Source organism: Ranitomeya variabilis, chromosome 6, assembly GCF_051348905.1.
Source record: "Ranitomeya variabilis isolate aRanVar5 chromosome 6, aRanVar5.hap1, whole genome shotgun sequence".
NCBI lineage: Eukaryota > Metazoa > Chordata > Amphibia > Anura > Dendrobatidae > Ranitomeya > Ranitomeya variabilis.
In genome coordinates, this window is record NC_135237.1 from 11,163,449 (window position 1) to 11,185,785 (window position 22,337).

The 22,337-nt window shown below is 51.9% G+C and overlaps 1 protein-coding gene across 4 annotated transcripts in view; it reads right to left on the reverse strand.

Annotated features, from left to right (window-relative positions):
* Positions 1-22,337, reverse strand: part of SNAP47 (synaptosome associated protein 47) — a 59,017-nt gene that overhangs the window by 32,495 nt on the left and 4,185 nt on the right. For all 4 annotated transcript variants that reach the window (XM_077267823.1, XM_077267821.1, XM_077267820.1 and 1 more), the window contains 3 exons: positions 20,689-21,202; positions 19,607-20,079; positions 3,016-3,128 (listed from right to left, as the gene is read on the reverse strand). In XM_077267823.1, the coding sequence (XP_077123938.1) occupies positions 3,016-3,128; positions 19,607-20,079; positions 20,689-21,179 (1,077 nt within the window). In that variant the 5' untranslated portion in view covers positions 21,180-21,202. The remainder of the gene's footprint in view (positions 1-3,015; positions 3,129-19,606; positions 20,080-20,688; positions 21,203-22,337) is intronic.

The following is a 22,337-nucleotide window of genomic DNA, read 5'->3' on the forward strand; positions in this document are numbered from 1 at the left end:
GGAGGCACAGCACCCACCACTAATACACCAAACCAACCGCTCACCACATACAGCACGACGTGTGGAGGCACAGTGCCCACCACTAATACACCAAACCAACCGCTCAGCACATACAGCACGACGTGTGGAGGCACACCGCGCACCACTAATACACCAAACCAACCGCTCAGCACAGCACGACGTGCGGAGGCACAGCGCCCACCACTAATACACCAAACCAACCGCTCACCACATACAGCACGACGTGTGGAGGCACAGCGCCCACCACTAATACACCAAACCAACCGCTCACCACATACAGCACGACGTGTGGAGGCACAGCGCCCACCACTAATACACCAAACCAACCGCTCAGCACATACAGCACGACGTGTGGAGGCACACCGCCCACCACTAATACACCAAACCAACTGCTCAGTACATACAGTACAGCACGACGTGTGGAGGCACACCGCGCACCACTAATACACCAAACCAACCGCTCAGCACAGCACAACGTGCGGAGGCACAGCGCCCACCACTAATACACCAAACCAACCGCTCACCACATACAGCACGACGTGTGGAGGCACAGCGCCCACCACTAATACACCAAACCAACCGCTCAGCACATACAGCACGACGTGCAGAGGTACAGCGCCCACTACTAATATACCAAACCAACCGCTCAGCACATACAACACGACGTCCGGAGGCACAGCGCCCACCACTAATACACCAAACCAACCGCTCAGCACATACAGCACGACGTGCGGAGGCACAGCGCCCACCACTAATACAACAAACCGACCGCTCAGCACATACAGCACGACGTGTGGAGGCACAGCGCCCACCACTAATACACCAAACCAACCGCTCAGCACATACAGCACGACGTGCAGAGGTACAGCGCCCACTACTAATATACCAAACCAACCGCTCAGCACATACAACACGACGTCCGGAGGCACAGCGCCCACCACTAATACACCAAACCAACCGCTCAGCACATACAGCACGACGTGCGGAGGCACAGTGCCCACCACTAATACACCAAACCAACCGCTCAGCACATACAGCACGACGTGCGGAGGCACAGCGCCCACCACTAATACACCAAACCAACCGCTCAGCACATACAGCACGACGTGCGGAGGCACAGCGCCCACCACTAATACACCAAACCAACCGCCCAGGATACAAGGACGATGACGGAAGTTGCTGCTTGAGATCGTCAGGACGTTGCACAAATATTCTGTGGACAGAAGATACTAAAGCGGAATAAATGCTCAACGGTGACACTGCGCCTCCGCACCAACACCTCACCACATGTGGTACATGAAGAAGGGGCGTCAGAAAGAAAAGAGGGTGTTTCCGAGCAGAGGGCCTCGTGGACTGGGGGCACATCGCTACCTCAGGGTCTCGGCGTCGCATTATAAATAATTGTGGAGAGAATATACGGGGAGATTGGGAATCGGTTTCTGGATTTTACTGTAACAAATCCTAATCCCATTCATTTACATAGGACTGCAGTGGCCCTATAAAGTGAGAACCTGCAGCAGCAAAGAAGAGGACTGTCCTCATCCAGCTGCTCAGCGGTGGGAACATATGTCTGCGGTGGGGCGACCACAAGTACACGAAGAGTGCAGTGCTGACCGCAAAATAGGAGGATATTCCCGGATCCACCTACAAATCCATCACTGCGGCCGATCGCCCACCTTACCGGCAGCAAAGCGGGCAAACCACGGAGCTACGCCCACGCCGAGCGTCTGACGGCACACTGCAGAGAGGAGCACAGCAGAGCCGACACCGCAGAGCGTGACTCACCAGCATGAGCATTGCAGTCCTATGTAACACCACCGATAACACAGTGAGATCTCTAAGTACAGATAATGTAGTAGATGTCACCTGCAGTCCTATGTAACACCACAGATAACACAGTGATCATCACTGAGTACAGATAATGTAGTAGATGTCACCTGCAGTCCTATGTAACACCACAGATAACACAGTGATAACTCTCTGAGTACAGATAATGTAGTAGATGTTACCTGCAGTCCCATGTAACACTACAGATAACACAGTGATAACTCTCCGAGTACAGATAATGTAGTAGATGTTACCTGCAGTCCCATGTAACACTACAGATAACACAGAGTACAGATAATGGAGTAGATGTCACCTGCAGTCCTATGTAACACCACAGATAACACAGTGATAACTCTCTGAGTACAGATAATGTAGTAGATGTCACCTGCAGTCCTATGTAACTCCACAGATAACACAGTGATAACTCTCTGAGTACAGATAATGTAGTAGATGTCACGTGCAGTCCCATGTAACACCACAGATAACACAGTGATAACTCTCTGAGTACAGATAATGTAGATGTTACCTGCAGTCCCATGTAACACTACAGATAACACAGTGATAACTCTCTGAGTACAGATATTGTAGTAGATGTCACCAGCAGTCCTATGTAACATCACAGATAACACAGTGATACCTCTCTGAGTACAGATAATGTAGTAGATGTCACCTGCAGTCCTATGTAACACCACAGATAACACAGTGATAACTCTGAGTACAGATAATGTAGTAGATGTCACCTGCAGTCCTATGTAACACCACAGATAACACAGTGATAACTCTGAGTACAGATAATGTAGTAGATGTTACCTGCAGTCCCATGTAACACTACAGATAACACAGTGATAACTCTCTGAGTACAGATAATGTAGTAGATGTCACCTGCAGTCCTATGTAACACCACAGATAACACAGTGATCACTCTCTGAGTACAGATAATGGAGTAGATGTCATGTGCAGTCCCATGTAACACTCCCCATACTATTAGCAGTATGTCTCCAGGCTCCTCCGCTGTGCTGGTGATGACCCCCGCCTGGGGATGTGCGGTGCAGCTCTTGTATCATTGCTCCCCCTGCAGGTGAAGGTGCGCGGTGTTGGCAATGTAATACCTTTTATCACTGGTTGTCACATGGGAGGGGGCGTGGCTGCACTATTTGGGGGCGTTACCTTCCTGAGCTCCTGCTCCTCGGAGTCGGTCACCTCCTGCTCCTGGATCATGCGCTGCGCTTCTCCTGCTCTGCAGGGTGCGGATCTCACAATCGTGTCCAACAGCCAGGAATCTAAAAAAGGAAAAAAATGTAAAAATAAAGATGAGCAGCGCCACCTGCTGGGGAGAGGAGGAGATGCTCAGTGCCGCTGTGGACAATCTCTGCAGCAGCAAACGAAAGACACACGGAAGAAACAATAATGGAGGCCACTGAGGTCACCTGCAAACCCTGACTACTACAAAAACCAGCAGATCTACTGTGCAGTCACCTCCTCCTGTGCAGTCACTGTGTGCAGTCTCCTCCTGTGCAGTCACTGTGTGCAGTCTCCTCCTGTGCAGTCACTGTGTGCAGTCTCCTCCTCCTGTGCAGTCACTGTGTGCAGTCTCCTCCTCCTGTGCAGTCACTGTGTGCAGTCTCCTCCTCCTGAGCAGTCTCTTCCTTCTGTGCGGTCACTGTGTGCAGTCTCCTGTATGGTGTGAGGCTGTGATGGGAGTCACATGTAAGGGTCATTACGTGTCCCCCAGGCTGCGTCTGTAGATATTCTGGACCGGGTGGAGAGAGTTGTAATTACAGTCACACCTGTGGTTAGAACGCAAAATAAAAGTCAGATTTAGGAAAACCTGAAATGGGCTTTTATTTTCGGAAAGATCTGTAAGAAGGTTGTGGGACGGATCTCTCCCTCCAGTCCTGGTCTTGCAAGTGGCCCATAGACACGGTTCACATTTATACCTGCAGGTAAGGGTTGGGTGTGTCAGTTTGTGGTTTCATGTGCAGCAGAGTTGGAGGTTCAGTGTGTGCCTGGCTGTATGAGACTGAACACAGACCAGAGACAGAGACCTGGGTAAAGCCGACATAGCGCCCACAGGACCGAACTGTATACAGACTTAACTGCATGCAATCTATATGTGAAAGGTTTGAGTTTTGTGAAATTGGCAAATAAAGTCTTTATGTTGGACTTACGTCGGTCACTTCCTCACTACCTTGCCGGTTGGAAAGCCGCTACCCTACATATGGTGGAGAATGCGGCGGTTGGAAAGCCGCTACCCTACATATGGTGGAGAATGCGGCGGTTGGAAAGCCGCTACCTTACATATGGTGGAGAATGCGGCGGATGGAAAGCCGCTACCTTACATATGGTGGAGAATGCGGCGGTTGGAAAGCCGCTACCCTACATATGGTGGAGAATGCGGCGGATGGAAAGCCGCTACCTTACATATGGTGGAGAATGCGGCGGATGGAAAGCCGCTACCTTACATATGGTGGAGAATGCGGCGGATGGAAAGCCGCTACTTTACATATGGTGGAGAATGCAAGCAGTATGAATTGAGGCATACAATGAAGAAAACTGCGTGAATGTGATTAAGCCTGCAACGCTACAATTCAGGACTGCAGACAAGATGGAGGAATTACTATAGCAGTGGGCCCTCTAAAATGCACAACAGCAACAGACTAACAGTCTGTCAGTACAACAGATTGCGGTCCTAAGAAAGATACCCCCACTGAAGACCCCAGTCCATCCCAAGGACCTATACAAAGTCTGGTCGGCGCTAAGGAAGGGAACATTTGCCCACTGAGCAGACCAGTGGGTTGAAGTGGCCCCATTCTTGATGGGATATGCCCAGAAACCATATTTCGACCTCAGCTGTGAGGACGCTCGGAATTTTGGAAGACTCAAGGTTGAGATCTTTGCCTGAATGGGGTCAACACATATATACGGGCACAGCGGGTGTCCTTATGGTTCATTGTGGCGGCCCAACCTGCTAGGCCTCAGGCATATGACTTACTGCATCTCATTAAAAAAGTGGCTCCATCTTGAGACCTTGAGCCCAGTCCAGATGGTTGAGAGGGTAGTAGTCGACCGGTTTGTATGAACTCTGCTGGTCGCCATACAAGGGGGCCCGGGCAACTTAGATCAAGTGGTTAGCCTGATCGAATGCTGTGGCCACCCAGGACTTGGTACAAAACTCAGCCCCACTGCTGGTATCACGCTGGCTCCTTCAAGCAAATAAGCCTAGGAAAGGAAAATGACCATTTGCTGGGATTAGTCAGAACCAAACCCAAAGTGAGGGTACCAGGAGCTCAGTTCCCTTAAACTTGTCTCGTGGATGAGAAGTGCCACCACTATCAGGTGCTAACGGTGCCAAATGCCAAGAGCTGTGCCTGCCAACATGGAAAATCGGGCTAACCGGTATACATAGGGAACTGCAGCATAGGGAACTGCGGGAGTAACCGACAGCGGAGGTTACCCTTTTCACACTGTGCGGGGAAATTAAACATATATTGGGAGTAGTAAAAACCCTTCCTAACCGGACTATTTTGAGAAGAGACTTGCCCCTGTTTTAGTCCCTATAGGAGAGCAAAGCAAACCCCTCCCAAAGGTAAAGGTCTGTCCGGGCGTGGAACCCAAAGATCCCAAGTCAGGGATACCCGAAATAGGGGTTCACCTTCATAGGGAAAGAGTATAATACAGATAGGTGTTCCCTAGAGGACTTGGCAGGAGAGGTCGACGAGACCACATCAATCCACGAGCTGGAAGTATCCCGAGGTGCTTTTAGAACAGGCCAGCTCCAGGATCCCCCACCGGTCCAGGCGATAGCGATCAATGGGATGGCCCAGCAACTGGAGCAGAGGCGGTATTTTCTCACATGGCAGTCAACCAGGAATTGATATACTGGGTTGACAAAATTTGAGAAGCAGAACAGCTGGTAGTGCCCCAATCTTACCGCTGGGCGGTGCTTGAGATGGCCCACAAGCGCATGCTGGGTGGCCATGTAGGGTTTAAAAAGACACAAGAGCGTATTCTGCAGGGGGTTTTTTTGGCCTGGAGTTTATTCTGAGGTTCAGAGGTTTTGTGAGTATTGCTGAGAGTGTCAGCTGACCACAGCCACCGCAAATTTCCGTAGTCCACTGGTTTCTCTGCCCATTATAGAGGTGCCTTTTGAGCGGAGTGCCATGGACCTGGGAAGTCCAATAGTAAAGTCATTCCTTGACCACCAAAACAAATTAGTGGTAGTGAATTATGCTACTCACTACCTGAAGGTACAAAACGTATTGCCCAGGAGCTGTTTTTCCATGTTTTGCCTTGGGCTACCTAAGATCCTTACAGATCAGTGGACTTCGTTTATGTCCAAGATGACAAAGGAATTGTGAAAATGCTACAGGTCAAGCTGTTTAGCACGTTGGGTATCATCCACAGACAGATGGTTCAGTGGAGAGATTTAACAAAACACTAAATCTATGTTGAAAAAAAAATAGTATCCAAAGCTGGGAGGATTGGGACATTATCCTGCTCGACTTAAGGTTTGCCATCCGGGAGGTACCACAGTCATCAACAGGGTCGAACTATTATATGGCAGACATCTCAGAGGCCTGCTGGACATTGCCAAAAAGGCATGGAAACAGGAGCCTACTCCTCATAGAAGAGTGATAGAGCATGTTGCGAGTATGTGGGACAGGATCGCGGCTGTCTATTGTAAAGGAACATCTGGATGCCCAGACTGCGCCGAGCTGAGGGTACAATAGAAAGGCCACAGTTGGGTCTTTTAAAAAAGGGGATAGAGTGTTGGTTTTGGTGTCAATAGCAGAAAGCAAGTTTGTGGCCAAGTGGCAAGAGCCATATGATAAAGTCCGGGAGGTGAATTACAGGGTATATCAGCCCAGGAAGAGGAAACCCGAGCAAATATACCAGGTAAATCTATTAATGGCATGGAAAGACAGAGAATGCATGGTTACAGACGCAATTCCGGTCGTATCTTCTTTGGACCCTCTGACACTGGTCCAGGGAGAGGCTGGGAATGAGGTAAAGAAAAGCGACACTCTCTAGAAACAGCAAAGACGGGAGTAACAAAACTTAGTGCAGCAGAATACGGATGTATTCTCAGAACTGCCAGGGCGGACATCTGTGATCAGACATGACACTGTCACCGAGCCTCAGGTAAGGGTACGAATGAAACCGTACCGTGTGCGGGAGGTCCTGACGAAAGCCACCATGGTGGAGGTGAAAAATGCTCCAGCTAGCAGTCATTGAGGAGTCCAGGAGAGAGTGGGCTACTCCCATTGTCCTTGTGGAGACACAAGGGTCTGTGGGTGTTCTCATCAGCTGGCCCAGCTGCCTTCAGAAAGACCGCATGGACCAGGGATCATCTCACTGAACACCCACACTCCTCCGTGAGCATACTGCTACTCAGACAACACAGGGTGGAGGTATACCAGGGTGGCAATACTTTATTGAACAAGCTACATGGACTGATACAAAAGGTAATCAATATATTAGCAAACATTAATTTTTCAATGAACCTGTGTCCGTGTTCTCCATGGATAGCAGCACAACAAGTTGCAACAAAGATCAATTCAATAATCAACGTTCAGTCTCATATGAACAATGGTCTACTGGAAAATATGTCTGGCATATTTAAGAATATATGCTGTGTCATCACATTCCTCCCCATCGTAATTAGCCAGACGTGATAGGCTTCCGATCATCCTTCTCCTAATCCCCGGCTTGACCTGGGTAACTCCTCACGTAATCGACGAGAACCGATCTCGTATCCATTGCATCCACACATGTAGTTTGGCAAATGTTTTTTTCAACAATGGTGTCCTCCTTCGTCATCTCCCATGAAGTCTAATTTGGCTCATACAATGACGGATGGTGAGATCTGACACTGATGTTCCTTGAGCTTGAAGTTCACCTTTAATCTGTTTAGAAGTTTTTCTGGGCTCTTTTGTAACCATTCGTATTATCGGTCTTTGATTTGTCATCAATTTTCCTCCTGCGGCCACATCCAGAGAGGTTGGCTACAGTCCCATAGATCTTACATTTCTGAATAATATGTGCAACTGTAGTCACAGGAACATCAAGCTTATTGAAGATGGTCTTATAACTTTTACCTTTAACATGTTTGTCTATCATTTTCTTTCTAATCCCGAGACAACTCTTTCCTTCGCTTCCTCTGGTCCATATTGAGTGTGATACACACCATGTCACAAAACAGCACAGTGAGTATCTGTAGCCCTATATACAGGCCACACACTGATTCCAAGATTGTAGACACTTTGATGATACAATCCGCCCGTACCAATAGAACTACTCCAACTCCTCCCGATTAAGGCTCCAGGTCTCAATGTGAACAACAACTCCTGGATTCGGGCTCCTTGACACTGAGTATTTGATTCCAGACTGACACTGGATCATTGATTTGGCAGGCAGTTCAATCCCTCTTTATCAAACTCATTGTCCTCCATGAGGTTCTGGGCATCCCAAAGGACCAATTCCTGTATCAAATCCGGCCAAGTGTCGGTGGCCCTGTATTTGATTTGTCGAAGATGGTACAACTCCTGTAGCCGCCGTTTCTTGCTGTATAACCCCTCCGGTCATCCTCCCAATGCCGAACTTGTGGGGTTGGACATGGTGGTGCATGAAACCTGCTGCATATGCCTTGCCTATGGTCTGCTGGGACTGTCTATCTGCCTCCCTGGCTGTGGAGCTCTTGGATGATCTCTACGGATACAAGTCCCCTGCAGCTTCCCCGGGCTGAGAAGTATCTCACCGCTGCCTCTAAATGTGGCGACATGAGGGTCAGTGACTGCTCTTGTCCACTAGCCTGGCTGACTTTAGAAAGACTGCTTGGATCAGGGCTCAATCCACTGAACACCCGCACTCCTTCCCAATGAGCCTATTACTACTCAAACAACACAGGGTGAGGGTAAAACACTGTAGCAACACTTTATTGAAGCCCCAACAGATAAAAACATATAGTACAGTCCCAGCAAACACAAGATAGTGCAAATTACAGCCTCATTCTTCCGCTGGCTCGCCGGGATTAGAGCAGCTACGACTTTGAGGCTTTCAGGGCCAACTACCCCCATCAGTGGCACTCCGCTTTTGGCAGGCGCCCACAGTGGTGGTAATGACAAGCTTAGGAAGCTGACAGTCTATTGGTGCCAGATAATCTGATTGTCCCAACCTAGCTTCTTTGAACGTCTCCATGGTACCAGGTGACCCGATTGTCCCAACCTGGCTTCTCCAAACGTCTCCATGGGTTCAGTGATGGTCAATGGATCAGATATGTATTCTTCCAGCGGGGGCTGTGGTCCCTTTAGCTGTCATCCTGTACAGTGTCTCAAATCTGTTTTCCTCTGGTTGGAGCCATGGTGTCTTGGCTACTGTCATGTAGAGTCTTAAATGTATATTCCTGCGGTTGGAGCCATGGTCTCAGGCTGTTTTTCTGTAGCGTCTGCTGTAGAAAGGATAAAGGTCCCTTTTAATACCCACATCGGTCCTTCAGGCCATCATCCAAAGGTTAAGGGCAAGGTTAAATGAGGTCAACTCTCATTGTCCAAGAATTCAATCTACATAGTTTATCCTTCAAAATTCAAAGGCCAATAAGGTGCATGCACTGATACAATGGGTAATCAACATATTAGCAAACATCGATTGTTCAATGACCCTGCGTTCCTGTGCACCAAGGATAGCAGTACAATAAGCTGCAACACATCAATTCAAGAGTCAATATTCAGGCTCATACGAACAATGGCCTATGTCTCTTGACCTGCTAGAAAATACATCTAGCATAATTAAGAATTAATGCTATTTAGTGACATTTCGCCCCCATCTTAAAGGGAACCTGTCACCCCTTTTTTCCGTATGAGATAAAAATACTGTTAAATAGGGCCTGAGCTGTGCATTACAATAGTGTATTTTGTGGACCCCGATTCCCCACCTATGCTGCCGAAATACGTTACCAAAGTAGTCGTTTTCGCCTGTCAATCAGGCTGGTCTGGTCAAAAGGGCGTGGTGTCTTCCCCCAGATCTTGCTTAGTTTTCCGTTGGTGGCGTAGTGGTGTGCGCATGCCCAAGGACCCAAATCCACGTCACAGGGGAGTGAAAAGAGCGCGATGTGCTGTATTTCATTGGTGATCGGTGGGCGCGGCCATCTTCCATTGGCCGCGCGTGCGCAGAAGCGGCGCTCTGCTGGCCGCGGCTTCAGGAAAATGGCCGCGGGATGCCGCGCGTGCGCAGATGGAGATCGCGGCGGCCATTTTCCTGAAGCAGAGTTCGCATCTCAGCTTCAGGAAAATGGCCGCCGCGATCTCCATCTGCGCACGCGTGGCATCCCGCGGCCATTTTCCTGAAGCCGCGGCCAGCAGAGCGCCGCTTCTGCGCACGCGCGGCCAATGGAAGATGGCCGCGCCCACCGATCACCAATGAAATACAGCACATCGCGCTCTTTTCACTCCCCTGTGACGTGGATTTGGGTCCTTGGGCATGCGCACACCACTACGCCACCAACGGAAAACTAAGCAAGATCTGGGGGAAGACACCACGCCCTTTTGACCAGACCAGCCTGATTGACAGGCGAAAACTACTACTTTGGTAACGTATTTCGGCAGCATAGGTGGGGAATCGGGGTCCACAAAATACACTATTGCAATGCACAGCTCAGGCCCTATTTAATAGTATTTTTTTCTCATACGGAAAAAACGGGGTGACAGGTTCCCTTTAATTAACCAGATGTGATAGGCTTCCAATCATCCTTCTCCTCGTCCCTGGCTTTACCTGGGTAATCGACGAGAACCGATCTCGTATCCATTGCATCCACACATGGCATCCTCCGCATTCTGTGGTTTCTGGAAGCTGATGAAAGCGAAAGATGTGGCACCGCCTCCCCCATGATTCTTCAGCTTGATGGTACGGATCAGCCCATACCAATAGAACAACTACTCCAGCATCTTCTGCTTGAGGCTCCGGGTCCCAATGTGACCAACAACTCATGGATTCGGGCTGCTTGGGACTGGGTATTCGATTCCAAACTGCCACTGGATCCTTGATTTGGCAGGCAGTTCCATTCCTCTTCGTCAAGTTCATCGTCCTCCATGACATTCTGGGCATCCCAAAGGACCAATTCCTGTATCAAATCCGACTGAGTGTCGATGGCCCTGTATTTGATCCGTCGAAGCTGGTACATCACTTGTTGTTGCCGTTTCTTGTTGCGGCTGTATATCCCCTTTGTTTCTCCTCCCTAGGCCGAGCTTGTGGGGTTGGACATGGTGGTGTCCAAAACCTGCTGAGTATGCCTCACCTATGGTCTGCTGGGACTGTATCTGCCTCCCTGGTTGTGGAGCCTTTGAACGGTGTCTACTAACACAAGTCCCCTGTAGCTTTCTTTGTATCCACCGGGCTGAGCAGTATCTCACCGCTGTCACCAAGTGTGGAGACACGAGGTTCAGTGGGTGCTCTTGTCCACTGGCACGGCTGTCTTTAGAAAGGCCGCATGGACCAGGGCTCATCCCACTGACGACAGCACTCCTTCCAAATGAGCATAATACTACTAAGGCAACACAGGGTGAGCAGTATGTAAACAAAGTGGCAATATTTTATTGAACCACCAACCAACAATAACATATAGAAGAGTCCCAGCAAATACACAAGATGGTGCAAATTACAGAGTCTCACCCCTCTGCTAGCTCGCCGGAATTAGAACTGCGACTTTGGGGCTTCCAGGGCTGACTACCTCCACCAGTGGCACCTCGCTTTTGGTGGACACCCACAGAGAGGAGGTAATGACAAGCTTAGGAAGCTGACAGTCCTTCAAGGTACGTGGACAGGTAATCTGATTGTCTCAACCTGGCTTCTCCAAACGTCTCCATGGGTTCAGTGATGGTCAAAGGATCAGATATAGATCTCCATCTCCATCTGAGGCCGTGGTTCCTTAAGCTGGCATCCTGCAGAGTGTCTCAAATCTGTATTTCTTCGGTATTCCTCCGGTTGGAGCCACGGTGCCTTGGCTACTGTCATGTAGTCTTAAATCGGTATTTCTTCGGCTGGAGCCATGGTTTACTGGCTGCTATTCTATTGGGTGTCTCTGCAGAAGGATAGAGGTCCCTTTTTATACCCACATCTGTCCTCCGGGTCATCAGGTAAGGGGGAAGGTGGGATGAGGTAAACTCTCATTGTTCGAGAATTCAATCAATCTGCATAGTTTGTCCTCCAACGTTTGCAGGTCAACAAGCTGCATGGACTGATACAATGACCCCGAGTCCCTGTCCTCCAAGCATAGCAGCACAATAAGAGGTAACAAACATCACTTCAAGAGTCAACAGTCAGGCTCATACTGTATGAACAATTGCCTATGTCTCTTGACCTATTGGAAAATATGTCTTGTATAATTAAGAATAAATACTGTGTCGTCACAGTCCTAATCCCAAAGTTGGACGGATCGTTACAGTCAAAATTTGACCTTTGTCCAATTCTCCAGGTAGATGAACTAAGTAAGAGACTGGGGCAGGCCCAGTACTTCACAACACTCAATCTGACCAAGGGTCACTGGCAGGTGCCTCTGACAGAGTTGGCGAGAGAAGACAACCTTCATAACAACGGAGAGACTCTATCACTATGTTGTCTTACCTTTTGGGTTACATGGGGCCACGGCCATGTTTCACAGGCTGATGGACATAGTTTTCGAACCCTATCTTAAGTACGCATTGGTGTACCTGGGTTATATTACCATCTTCAGTAATGACCGGCAGACTCACTTGTCTTGTACAAGCGGTAGTGGATTCGCTCAGAGCCACAGGCTTAACAGCGAACCCCAAAAAATGGCAAAAGGTCTCGGGGAAGCACGTTACTTGGGGTACGAGACAGGTCATGGGCTCATTATGGGTGCTGATCATTCATGGGGAGATTACTCAGATGTTAATCATTCCCAGGGCGATCATCGAGGAGTCGATCATTCATGGAGTGATCCCTAAGATGTCGATGATTCCCAGGGCGATCAAAGAGGTGTCGAAAATTCCTGACGCAATCACCAAGGCTTTGATCATTCACTTGGTGACTACAGAGGCATCGGCCACTTATGAGACAAAACTGAGGTGTCGATCATTCATAGAGCGATCACAGAGGTGTCGATCATTCCCAGGACCATCAATGAGGTGTTGACTATTTCTGGCAGGATCCCTGAGATTCTGATCGCTCATGTGCTGATTCCAGAGGTGTTGATCATTCATGAAGCGATCACTGAGGCGTCGATCACTCATAAAGCGATCACTGAGGCATTGATCATTCATGAAGCGATCAGTGAGGCGTCGATCATTCATGAAGCGAACACTGAGGCGTTGATCATTCATGAAGCGAACACTGAGGCGTCGATCATTCATGAAGCGATCAGTGAGGCGTCGATCATTCATGAAGTGATCATTCAGGCGTCGATCACTCATGAAGCGATCAGTGAGGCGTCGATCATTCATGAAGTGATCATTCAGGCGTCGATCACTCATGAAGCGATCACTGAGACGTCGATCATTCATGAAGCGATCACTGAGGCGTCGATCACTCATGAAGCGATCACTGAGGCGTCGATCATTCATGAAGCGATCATTCAGGTGTCGATCACTCATGAAGTGATCAGTGAGGCGTCGATCATTCATGAAGCGATCACTGAGGCGTCGATCATTCATGAAGCGACCATTGAGGGGTCGATCATTCATGAAGTGATCAGTGAGGCGTCGATCATTCATGAAGCGATCACTGAGGCATTGATCATTCATGAAGCGAACACTGAGGCGTTGATCATTCATGAAGCGAACACTGAGGCGTCGATCATTCATGAAGCGAACACTGAGGCGTCAATCATTCATGAAGCGATCAGAGGCGTCCATCATTCATGAAGCGATCACTGAGGAGTCGATCACTCATGAAGTGATCACTGAGGCGTCGATCATTCATGAAGCGAACACTGAGGCGTCAATCATTCATGAAGCGAACACTGAGGCGTCGATTATTCATGAAGCGATCACTGAGGCGATCATTCATGAAGCGAACTCTGAGGCGTTGATTATTCATGAAGCGATCACTGAGGCGTCGATCATTCATGAAGCGATCACTGAGGCGTTGATCATTCATGAAGCGAACACTGAGGCGTCGATTATTCATGAAGCGATCACTGAGGCGTCGATCATTCACAGGGCGAACTCTGAGGCGTCGATCATTCATGAAGTGATCACTGAGGCGTTGATCATTCATGAAGCGAACACTGAGGCGTCGATCATTCATGAAGTGATCACTGAGGCGTTGATCATTCATGAAGCGAACACTGAGGCGTCAATCATTCATGAAGCGATCAGAGGCGTCCATCATTCATGAAGCGATCACTGAGGAGTCGATCACTCATGAAGTGATCACTGAGGCGTCGATCATTCATGAAGCGAACACTGAGGCGTCAATCATTCATGAAGCGAACACTGAGGCGTCGATCATTCATGAAGTGATCACTGAGGCGTTGATCATTCATGAAGCGAACACTGAGGCGTCGATCATTCATGAAGTGATCACTGAGGCGTTGATCATTCATGAAGCGAACACTGAGGCGTCAATCATTCATGAAGCGATCAGAGGCGTCCATCATTCATGAAGCGATCACTGAGGAGTCGATCACTCATGAAGTGATCACTGAGGCGTCGATCATTCATGAAGCGAACACTGAGGCGTCAATCATTCATGAAGCGAACACTGAGGCGTCGATTATTCATGAAGCGATCACTGAGGCGTCGATTATTCATGAAGTGATCACTGAGGCGTTGATCATTCATGAAGCGATCACTGAGGCGTCGATCATTCATGAAGCGATCACTGAGGCGTCGATTATTCATGAAGCGAACACTGAGGTGTCGATCATTCACAGGGCGAACACTATGTTGTCGTTTGTTCACAGGGCGAACACTGAGACATCATTCATTCATGGGCCGATCGCCCAGATGTCGATCCTTCACAAGAAGATCACAGGGCATTAAACATTTATAAGGCGATCACTGAGACGTCAATGATTCCCAGGGCGATCACCAAGGTTGTGATCCTTCACAGGAAGGATACCAAGGCGTCGCTCATTCATGGGTCGATCACCGAGGTGTCGATCGTTCACAGGGCGATCACTGAGGCATCAACATCAAAGTGGCTCCATGATGAACGATCTCATGGCCACAAGGACAAACCAGTCAATACGGGGAAGGGGGGGCTAATGTGTGCATTAAGCGGTGGTGGACGGCGGATGGTTAATGATTGTCGGCCGAATTCTCATTAAAAACGGGAAACTTCTCCGCAAGCTAATGAGTAACAGCGGAGGCGAGAGGTCATGTGACTGCCACCCGGGGGATCGGGATTATTGTGAAGAGGACCGAACCAACTGACAAAGAACTGCAGGGGGGACTGAGTGTGACAAGTTCTGCGGCTTTGTAATTGTTTCAGTTCTGTGCCCTGTGCAGCGTCTGTGTTCAGAGTCCAGCAGGGCCGGACACTGCGGAGCAGCTCTGGATGATTTACATATGCTGCTTTGTGTGTGACCAGAGATGAGATAAAGGATTTACAGGGACCATGCAGCAGTCTCCCGTCTCATCTCTCCGGTCTCGTCTCTCCCGTCTCGTCTCTCCCGTCTCGTCTCTCCCGTCTCGTCTCTCCCGTCTCGTCTCTCCCGTCTCGTCTCTCCCGTCTCGTCTCTCCCGTCTCGTCTCTCTCCCGTCTCGTCTCTCCCGTCTCGTCTCTCCCGTCTCGTCTCTCTCCCGTCTCGCCTCTCTCCCGTCTCGTCTCTCCCGTCTCGTCTCTCCCGTCTCATCTCTCTCCCGTCTCATCTCTCTCCCGTCTCATCTCTCTCCCGTCTCGTCTCTCCGGTCTCGTCTCTCTCCCGTCTCGTCCCTCTCCCGTCTCGTCTCTCTCCCGTCTCATCCCTCTCCCGTCTCGTCTCTCTCCCGTCTCGTCTCTCTCCCGTCTCGTCCCTCTCCCGTCTCGTCTCTCTCCCGTCTCGTCTCTCTCCCGTCTCGTCTCTCTCCCGTCTCGTCTCTCTCCCGTCTCGTCTCTCTCGTCTCGTCTCTCTCCCGTCTCGTCTCTCTCCCGTCTCGTCTCTCTCCCGTCTCGTCTCTCTCCCGTCTCGTCTCTCTCCCGTCTCGTCTCTCTCCCGTCTCGTCTCTCCCGTCTCGTCTCTCTCCCGTCTCGTCTCTCTCCCGTCTCGTCTCTCTCCCGTCTCGTCTCTCCCGTCTCGTCTCTCCCGTCTCGTCTCTCTCCCGTCTCGTCTCTCTCCCGTCTCGTCTCTCTCCCGTCTCGTCTCTCTCCCGTCTCGTCTCTCTCCCGTCTCGTCTCTCTCGTCTCGTCTCTCTCCCATCTCGTCTCTCTCCCATCTCGTCTCTCCCGTCTCGTCTCTCCCGTCTCGTCTCTCCCGTCTCGTCTCTCTCCCGTCTCGTCTCTCTCCCGTCTCGTCTCTCCCGTCTCGTCTCTCCCGTCTCGTCTCTCCCGTCTCGTCTCTCCCGTCTCGTCTCTCCCGTCTCATCTCTCTCCCGTCTCATCTCTCTCCCGTCTCGTCTCTCTCCCGTCTCGTCTCTCTCCCGTCTCGTCTCTCTCCCGTCTCGTCTCTCCCGTCTCGTCTCTCCCGTCTCGTCTCTCCCGTCTCGTCTCTCCCGTCTCATCTCTCTCCCGTCTCATCTCTCTCCCGTCTCATCTCTCTCCCGTCTCATCTCTCTCCCGTCTCGTCTCTCCGGTCTCGTCTCTCTCCCGTCTCGTCTCTCCGGTCTCGTCTCTCCGTCTCTCCCATCTCGTCTCTCCCGTCTCGTCTCTCCCGTCTCGTCTCTCCGTCTCTCCCGTCTCGTCTCTCCCGTCTCGTCTCTCCCGTCTCGTCTCTCCCGTCTCATCCCTCTCCCGTCTCGTCCCTCTCCCGTCTCGTCTCTCTCCTGTCTCGTCCCTCTCCCGTCTCGTCTCTCTCCCGTCTCGTCTCTCCCGTCTCGTCTCTCTCCCGTCTCGTCCCTCTCCCGTCTCGTCCCTCTCCCGTCTCGTCTCTCTCCCGTCTCGTCTCTCTCCCGTCTCGTCCCTCTCCCGTCTCGTCCCTCTCCCGTCTCGTCTCTCTCCCGTCTCGTCTCTCCCGTCTCGTCTCTCTCCCGTCTCGTCCCTCTCCCGTCTCGTCCCTCTCCCGTCTCGTCTCTCTCCCGTCTCGTCTCTCTCCCGTCTCGTCCCTCTCCCGTCTCGTCCCTCTCCCGTCTCGTCTCTCTCCCGTCTCGTCTCTCCCGTCTCGTCTCTCTCCCGTCTCGTCCCTCTCCCGTCTCGTCCCTCTCCCGTCTCGTCCCTCTCCCGTCTCGTCTCTCTCCCGTCTCGTCTCTCCCGTCTCATCCCTCTCCCGTCTCGTCCCTCTCCCGTCTCGTCTCTCTCCTGTCTCGTCCCTCTCCCGTCTCGTCTCTCTCCCGTCTCGTCTCTCCCGTCTCGTCTCTCTCCCGTCTCGTCCCTCTCCCGTCTCGTCCCTCTCCCGTCTCGTCTCTCTCCCGTCTCGTCCCTCTCCCGTCTCGTCCCTCTCCCGTCTCGTCTCTCTCCCGTCTCGTCTCTCCCGTCTCGTCTCTCTCCCGTCTCGTCCCTCTCCCGTCTCGTCCCTCTCCCGTCTCGTCCCTCTCCCGTCTCGTCTCTCTCCCGTCTCGTCTCTCTCCCGTCTCCTCTCTCTCTCCCGTCTCATCTCTCTCCCGTCTCCTCTCTCTCCCGTCTCGTCTCTCTCCCGTCTCGTCTCTCTCCCGTCTCGTCCCTCTCCCGTCTCATCTCTCTCCAGTCTCATCTCTCCGGTCTCGTCTCGTCTCTCCCGTCTCGTCTCTCCCGTCTCGTCTCTCCCGTCTCGTCTCTCCCGTCTCGTCTCTCCCGTCTCCTCTCTCTCCCGTCTCCTCTCTCTCCCGTCTCCTCTCTCTCCCGTCTCCTCTCTCTCCCGTCTCCTCTCTCTCCCGTCTCCTCTCTCTCCCGTCTCCTCTCTCTCCCGTCTCCTCTCTCTCTCCCGTCTCCTCTCTCTCCCGTCTCCTCTCTCTCCCGTCTCCTCTCTCTCCCGTCTCATCTCTCTCCCGTCTCGTCTCTCTCCCGTCTCGTCTCTCTCCCGTCTCGTCTCTCTCCCGTCTCGTCTCTCTCCCGTCTCCTCTCTCTCCCGTCTCCTCTCTCTCCCGTCTCCTCTCTCTCTCCCGTCTCATCTCTCTCCCGTCTCATCTCTCAGTCTCTCTGTTTTCTGGAGTTAAAATGATTTGTCCTCAGAAAGAGAATGAACATTGTGTGATCCTGGTGCGCCATCTACTGGTCAGTGGTGGTAATGCAAGACAACGTGTGACAGCAGAATAATGAGTGCTGCTCTGGATGTGATTGTAGAATAACACCGAATAGTGAGTGCAGCTCTGGATGTGAGTGGAGTATCAGAACGCAGAATAGTGAGTGCAGCTCTGGATGTGAGTGGAGTATAAGAATGCAGAACAGTGAGTGCAGCTCTGGGTGTGAGTGGAGTATAAGAACACAGAATAGTGAGTGCAGCTCTGGGTGTGAGTGGAGTATAAGAACACAGAATAGTGAGTGCAGCTCTGGATGTGAGTGGAGTATAAGAACACAGAATAGTGAGTGCAGCTCTGGATGTGAGTGGAGTATAAGAACACAGAACAGTGAGTGCAGCTCTGGATGTGAGTGGAGTATAAGAACACAGAATAGTGAGTGCAGCTCTGGATGTGAGTGGAGTATAAGAACACAGAACAGTGAGTGCAGCTCTGAATGTGAGTGGAGTATGAGTGGAGTATAAGAACACAGAACAGTGAGTGCAGCTCTGGATGTGAGTGGAGTATAAGAACACAGAATAGTGAGTGCAGCTCTGGATGTGATTGGAGTATAAGAACACAGAATAGTGAGTGCAGCTCTGGATGTGAGTGGAGTATAAGAACACAGAACAGTGAGTGCAGCTCTGAATGTGAGTGGAGTATAAGAACGTAGAATAGTGAGTGCAGCTCTGGATGTGAGTGGAGTATAGGAACACAGAACAGTGAGTGCAGCTCTGGATGTGAATGGAGTATAAGAAGGCAGAATAGTGAGTGCAGCTCTGGGTGTGAGTGGAGTATAAGAACACAGAATAGTGAGTGCAGCTCTGGATGTGAGTGGAGTATAAGAACGCAGAACAGTGCAGCTCTGGATGTGAGTGGAGTATAAGAACACAGAACTGAGTGCAGCTCTGGATGTGAGTGGAGTATAAGAACACAGAATAGTGAGTGCAGCTCTGGATGTGAGTGGAGTATAAGAACACAGAACAGTGAGTGCAGCTCTGGATGTGAATGGAGTATAAGAAGGCAGAATAGTGAGTGCAGCTCTGGGTGTGAGTGGAGTATAAGAACACAGAATAGTGAGTGCAGCTCTGGATGTGAGTGGAGTATAAGAACACAGAATAGTGAGTGCAGCTCTGGATGTGAGTGGAGTATAAGAACACAGAACAGTGAGTGCAGCTCTGGATGTGAGTGGAGTATAAGAACACAGAACAGTGCAGCTCTGGATGTGAGTGGAGTATAAGAACACAGAATAGTGAGTGCAGCTCTGGATGTGAGTGGAGTATAAGAACACAGAACAGTGAGTGCAGCTCTGGATGTGAGTGGAGTATAAGAACGCAGAACAGTGAGTGCAGCTCTGGGTGTGAGTGGAGTATAAGAAGACAGAACAGTGAGTGCAGCTCTGGGTGTGAGTGGAGTATAAGAAGACAGAACAGTGAGTGCAGCTCTGGGTGTGAGTGGAGTTCTCGGTGCTTAGTTACCCGTCTGCCACCCCGGACTCCTGCCGCCGGGGGACGCGCGGCCCTTGTCTCGGACCACGGCTGCCTCCTCCAGGACCTCCACCTTGCTCTTGTACTGCAGCTCCAGCAGGGGGAGGACGTCCGGTAATCTGGCGGAGAGGACGCTGCAGGTGACGTCCGGCCGCCCGATGAATCTCTGCCGGACCCTCATCTCGTGGCCGCTCACCACCCTGATGTCGTCCACGTCCTGCCGCTCGTAGCGCTGCACCGGCCGCAGGTCGCAGTCACAGATCTCCATGGCGGACAGCAGGAGGGTCAGGTGTCCCGGGCGGAGGGTGACGTCGGGGTGACGGGAGAAGACGACGGGGATGACGGCGATGACTCCTTCCTTCCCGCGGCTCTGGGCGGACGCCGCAGCTTCTTTACTGGCCGTCCTCTTCCAGGGATTCCTGCTGAACGGCCACCAAGATGGAGACTCCAGGACCGACAACATCCTGCGGGGACGACAACCAGAGAGCGTCGCTGCAGATCGTCGCACCAGGCCCGCCAGTGTCACCGCATCAATGGCGGCTGTGCTGGAGGTGACTGCCGGACCACCATAGATCAGAGGACTGGCCATCTAGGGGGTGGTCTCCTGGCCTTCCCAGACTACAGCGGTGCTCATCCTGCACCTCCTGGTTCATGAACACAATGCGCGAACATGATGTAGCAGAGGATTAATGGTAGATCCTCTGCTGTGTCCCCGGTCCAGCACTCCTGAGGCTCGGGATGAGCGGTGCAAGCAACGGGGGGTTAATGGTAGATCTCCTGCATCCCGGGTCCTGCACTCATGAAGCAGGTGACTCAGGATGAGCACTGCAGGCAGCAGGGGGTTAATGGTAGATCCTCTGCTCCTCATCCCTGGCATTGCTGCCATGAAGCAGGGGGCTCAGGATGAGCAGTGCAGGGGGCTAATGGTAGATCCTCTGCTCCTCATCCCTGGCATTGCTGCCATGAAGCAGGGGGCTCAGGATGAGCAGTGCAGGCAGCAAGGGGGCTAATGGTAGATCCTCTCCATCTCTGGCCCTGCTCTCGTGCAGCAGGGGGCTCAGGATGACTCTTACCTGTCGGCGGTGGCCATGTCGCCCTCTATCCTGCTCAGGCCGCTCATGATGTTGCCCAGCTGCTCCCCCTGGTGGTGCAGGACCCGGGTGGTGTCCTCCAGGCCTCTCTGGGAGCTGGACATGATGGCGATGAGCTCGGCCCCCCGGGAGGTGTTGGGGGTCCCCTGCTCCCCTCGCGGTGACAGTAGCTGCTCCCTCCAGAAATGCTCCAGCACGGTGAAGACGGCGTTCCTGCTGGGCGCCAGCGAGCTGAACCAGTGCTTGTCCCCGCCACGCGCCAGCACCGTGATGGCGCTGAAGATGTAACTGGATGACTCCTTCTTCATCTCATTGATGCAGGACAGCGGGAGGCTCACTGCGCAGTGCTCGGCTCCGTCCAGATGGAGGCGCAGGTGAGTGGCGGTCAGTGACAGCCGCCCCGGACGCCATCCCTTCTCACTGGCCAGGTAGTAGGAGCAGCTCCAGCTCCGGACGGCGGGATCGTTACTCATCAGGGTCCGGAGCCGACAGCAATCTGCAAAATCAACAGAGAACTGCGGAGTCTGCGCGAACACAAATCAGGCGAGCAAGGCTGCAGTGTAAAGCAGGCAGGAGTCCAGCAGGAGCCAGAGCCGAGAAGCAGGAGCATCTACAGACAGCGACACACAATGCAGCTCAGCAGGAGCCGCTGATCACAGCTGTGCCCCAATGGAGAGAAGCTGCAGTGTAAAGCAGGCAGGAGTCCAGCAGGAGCCAGAGCCGAGAAGCAGGAGCGTCTACAGACACCGACACACAATGCAGCTCAGCAGGAGCCGCTGATCACAGCTGTGCCCCAATGGAGAGAGGCTGCAGTGTAAAGCAGGCAGGAGTCCAGCAGGAGCCAGAGCCGAGAAGCAGGAGCATCTACAGACACCGACACACAATGCAGCTCAGCAGGAGCCGCTGATCACAGCTGTGCCCCAATGGACAGAAGCTGCAGTGTAAAGCAGGCAGGAGACCAGCAGGAGCCAGAGCCGAGAAGCAGGAGCATCTACAGACAGCGACACACAATGCAGCTAAGCAGGAGCCGCTGACCACAGCTGTGCCCCAATGGAGAGAGGCTGCAGTATAAAGCAGGCAGGAGTCCAGCAGCAGCCAGAGCCGAGAAGCAGGAGCATCTATAGACAGCGACACACAATGCAGCTAAGCAGGAGCCGCTGATCACAGCTGTGCCCCAATGGAGAGAGGCTGCAGTGTAAAGCAGGCAGGAGTCCAGCAGGAGCCAGAGCCGAGAAGCAGGAGCATCTACAGACAGCGACACACAATGCAGCTAAGCAGGAGCCGCTGATCACAGCTGTGCCCCAATGGAGAGAGGCTGCAGTGTAAAGCAGGCAGGAATCCAGCAGGAGCCAGAGCCGAGAAGCAGGAGCATCTACAGACAGCGACACACAATGCAGCTAAGCAGGAGCCGCTGATCACAGCTGTGCCCCAATGTAGAGAAGCTGCAGTGTAAAGCAGGCAGGAGTCCAGCAGGAGCCAGAGCCGAGAAGCAGGAGCATCTACAGACAGCGACACACAATGCAGCTAAGCAGGAGCCGCTGATCACAGCTGTGCCCCAATGGAGAGAAGCTGCAGTGTAAAGCAGGCAGGAGTCCAGCAGGAGCCAGAGCCGAGAAGCAGGAGCATCTACA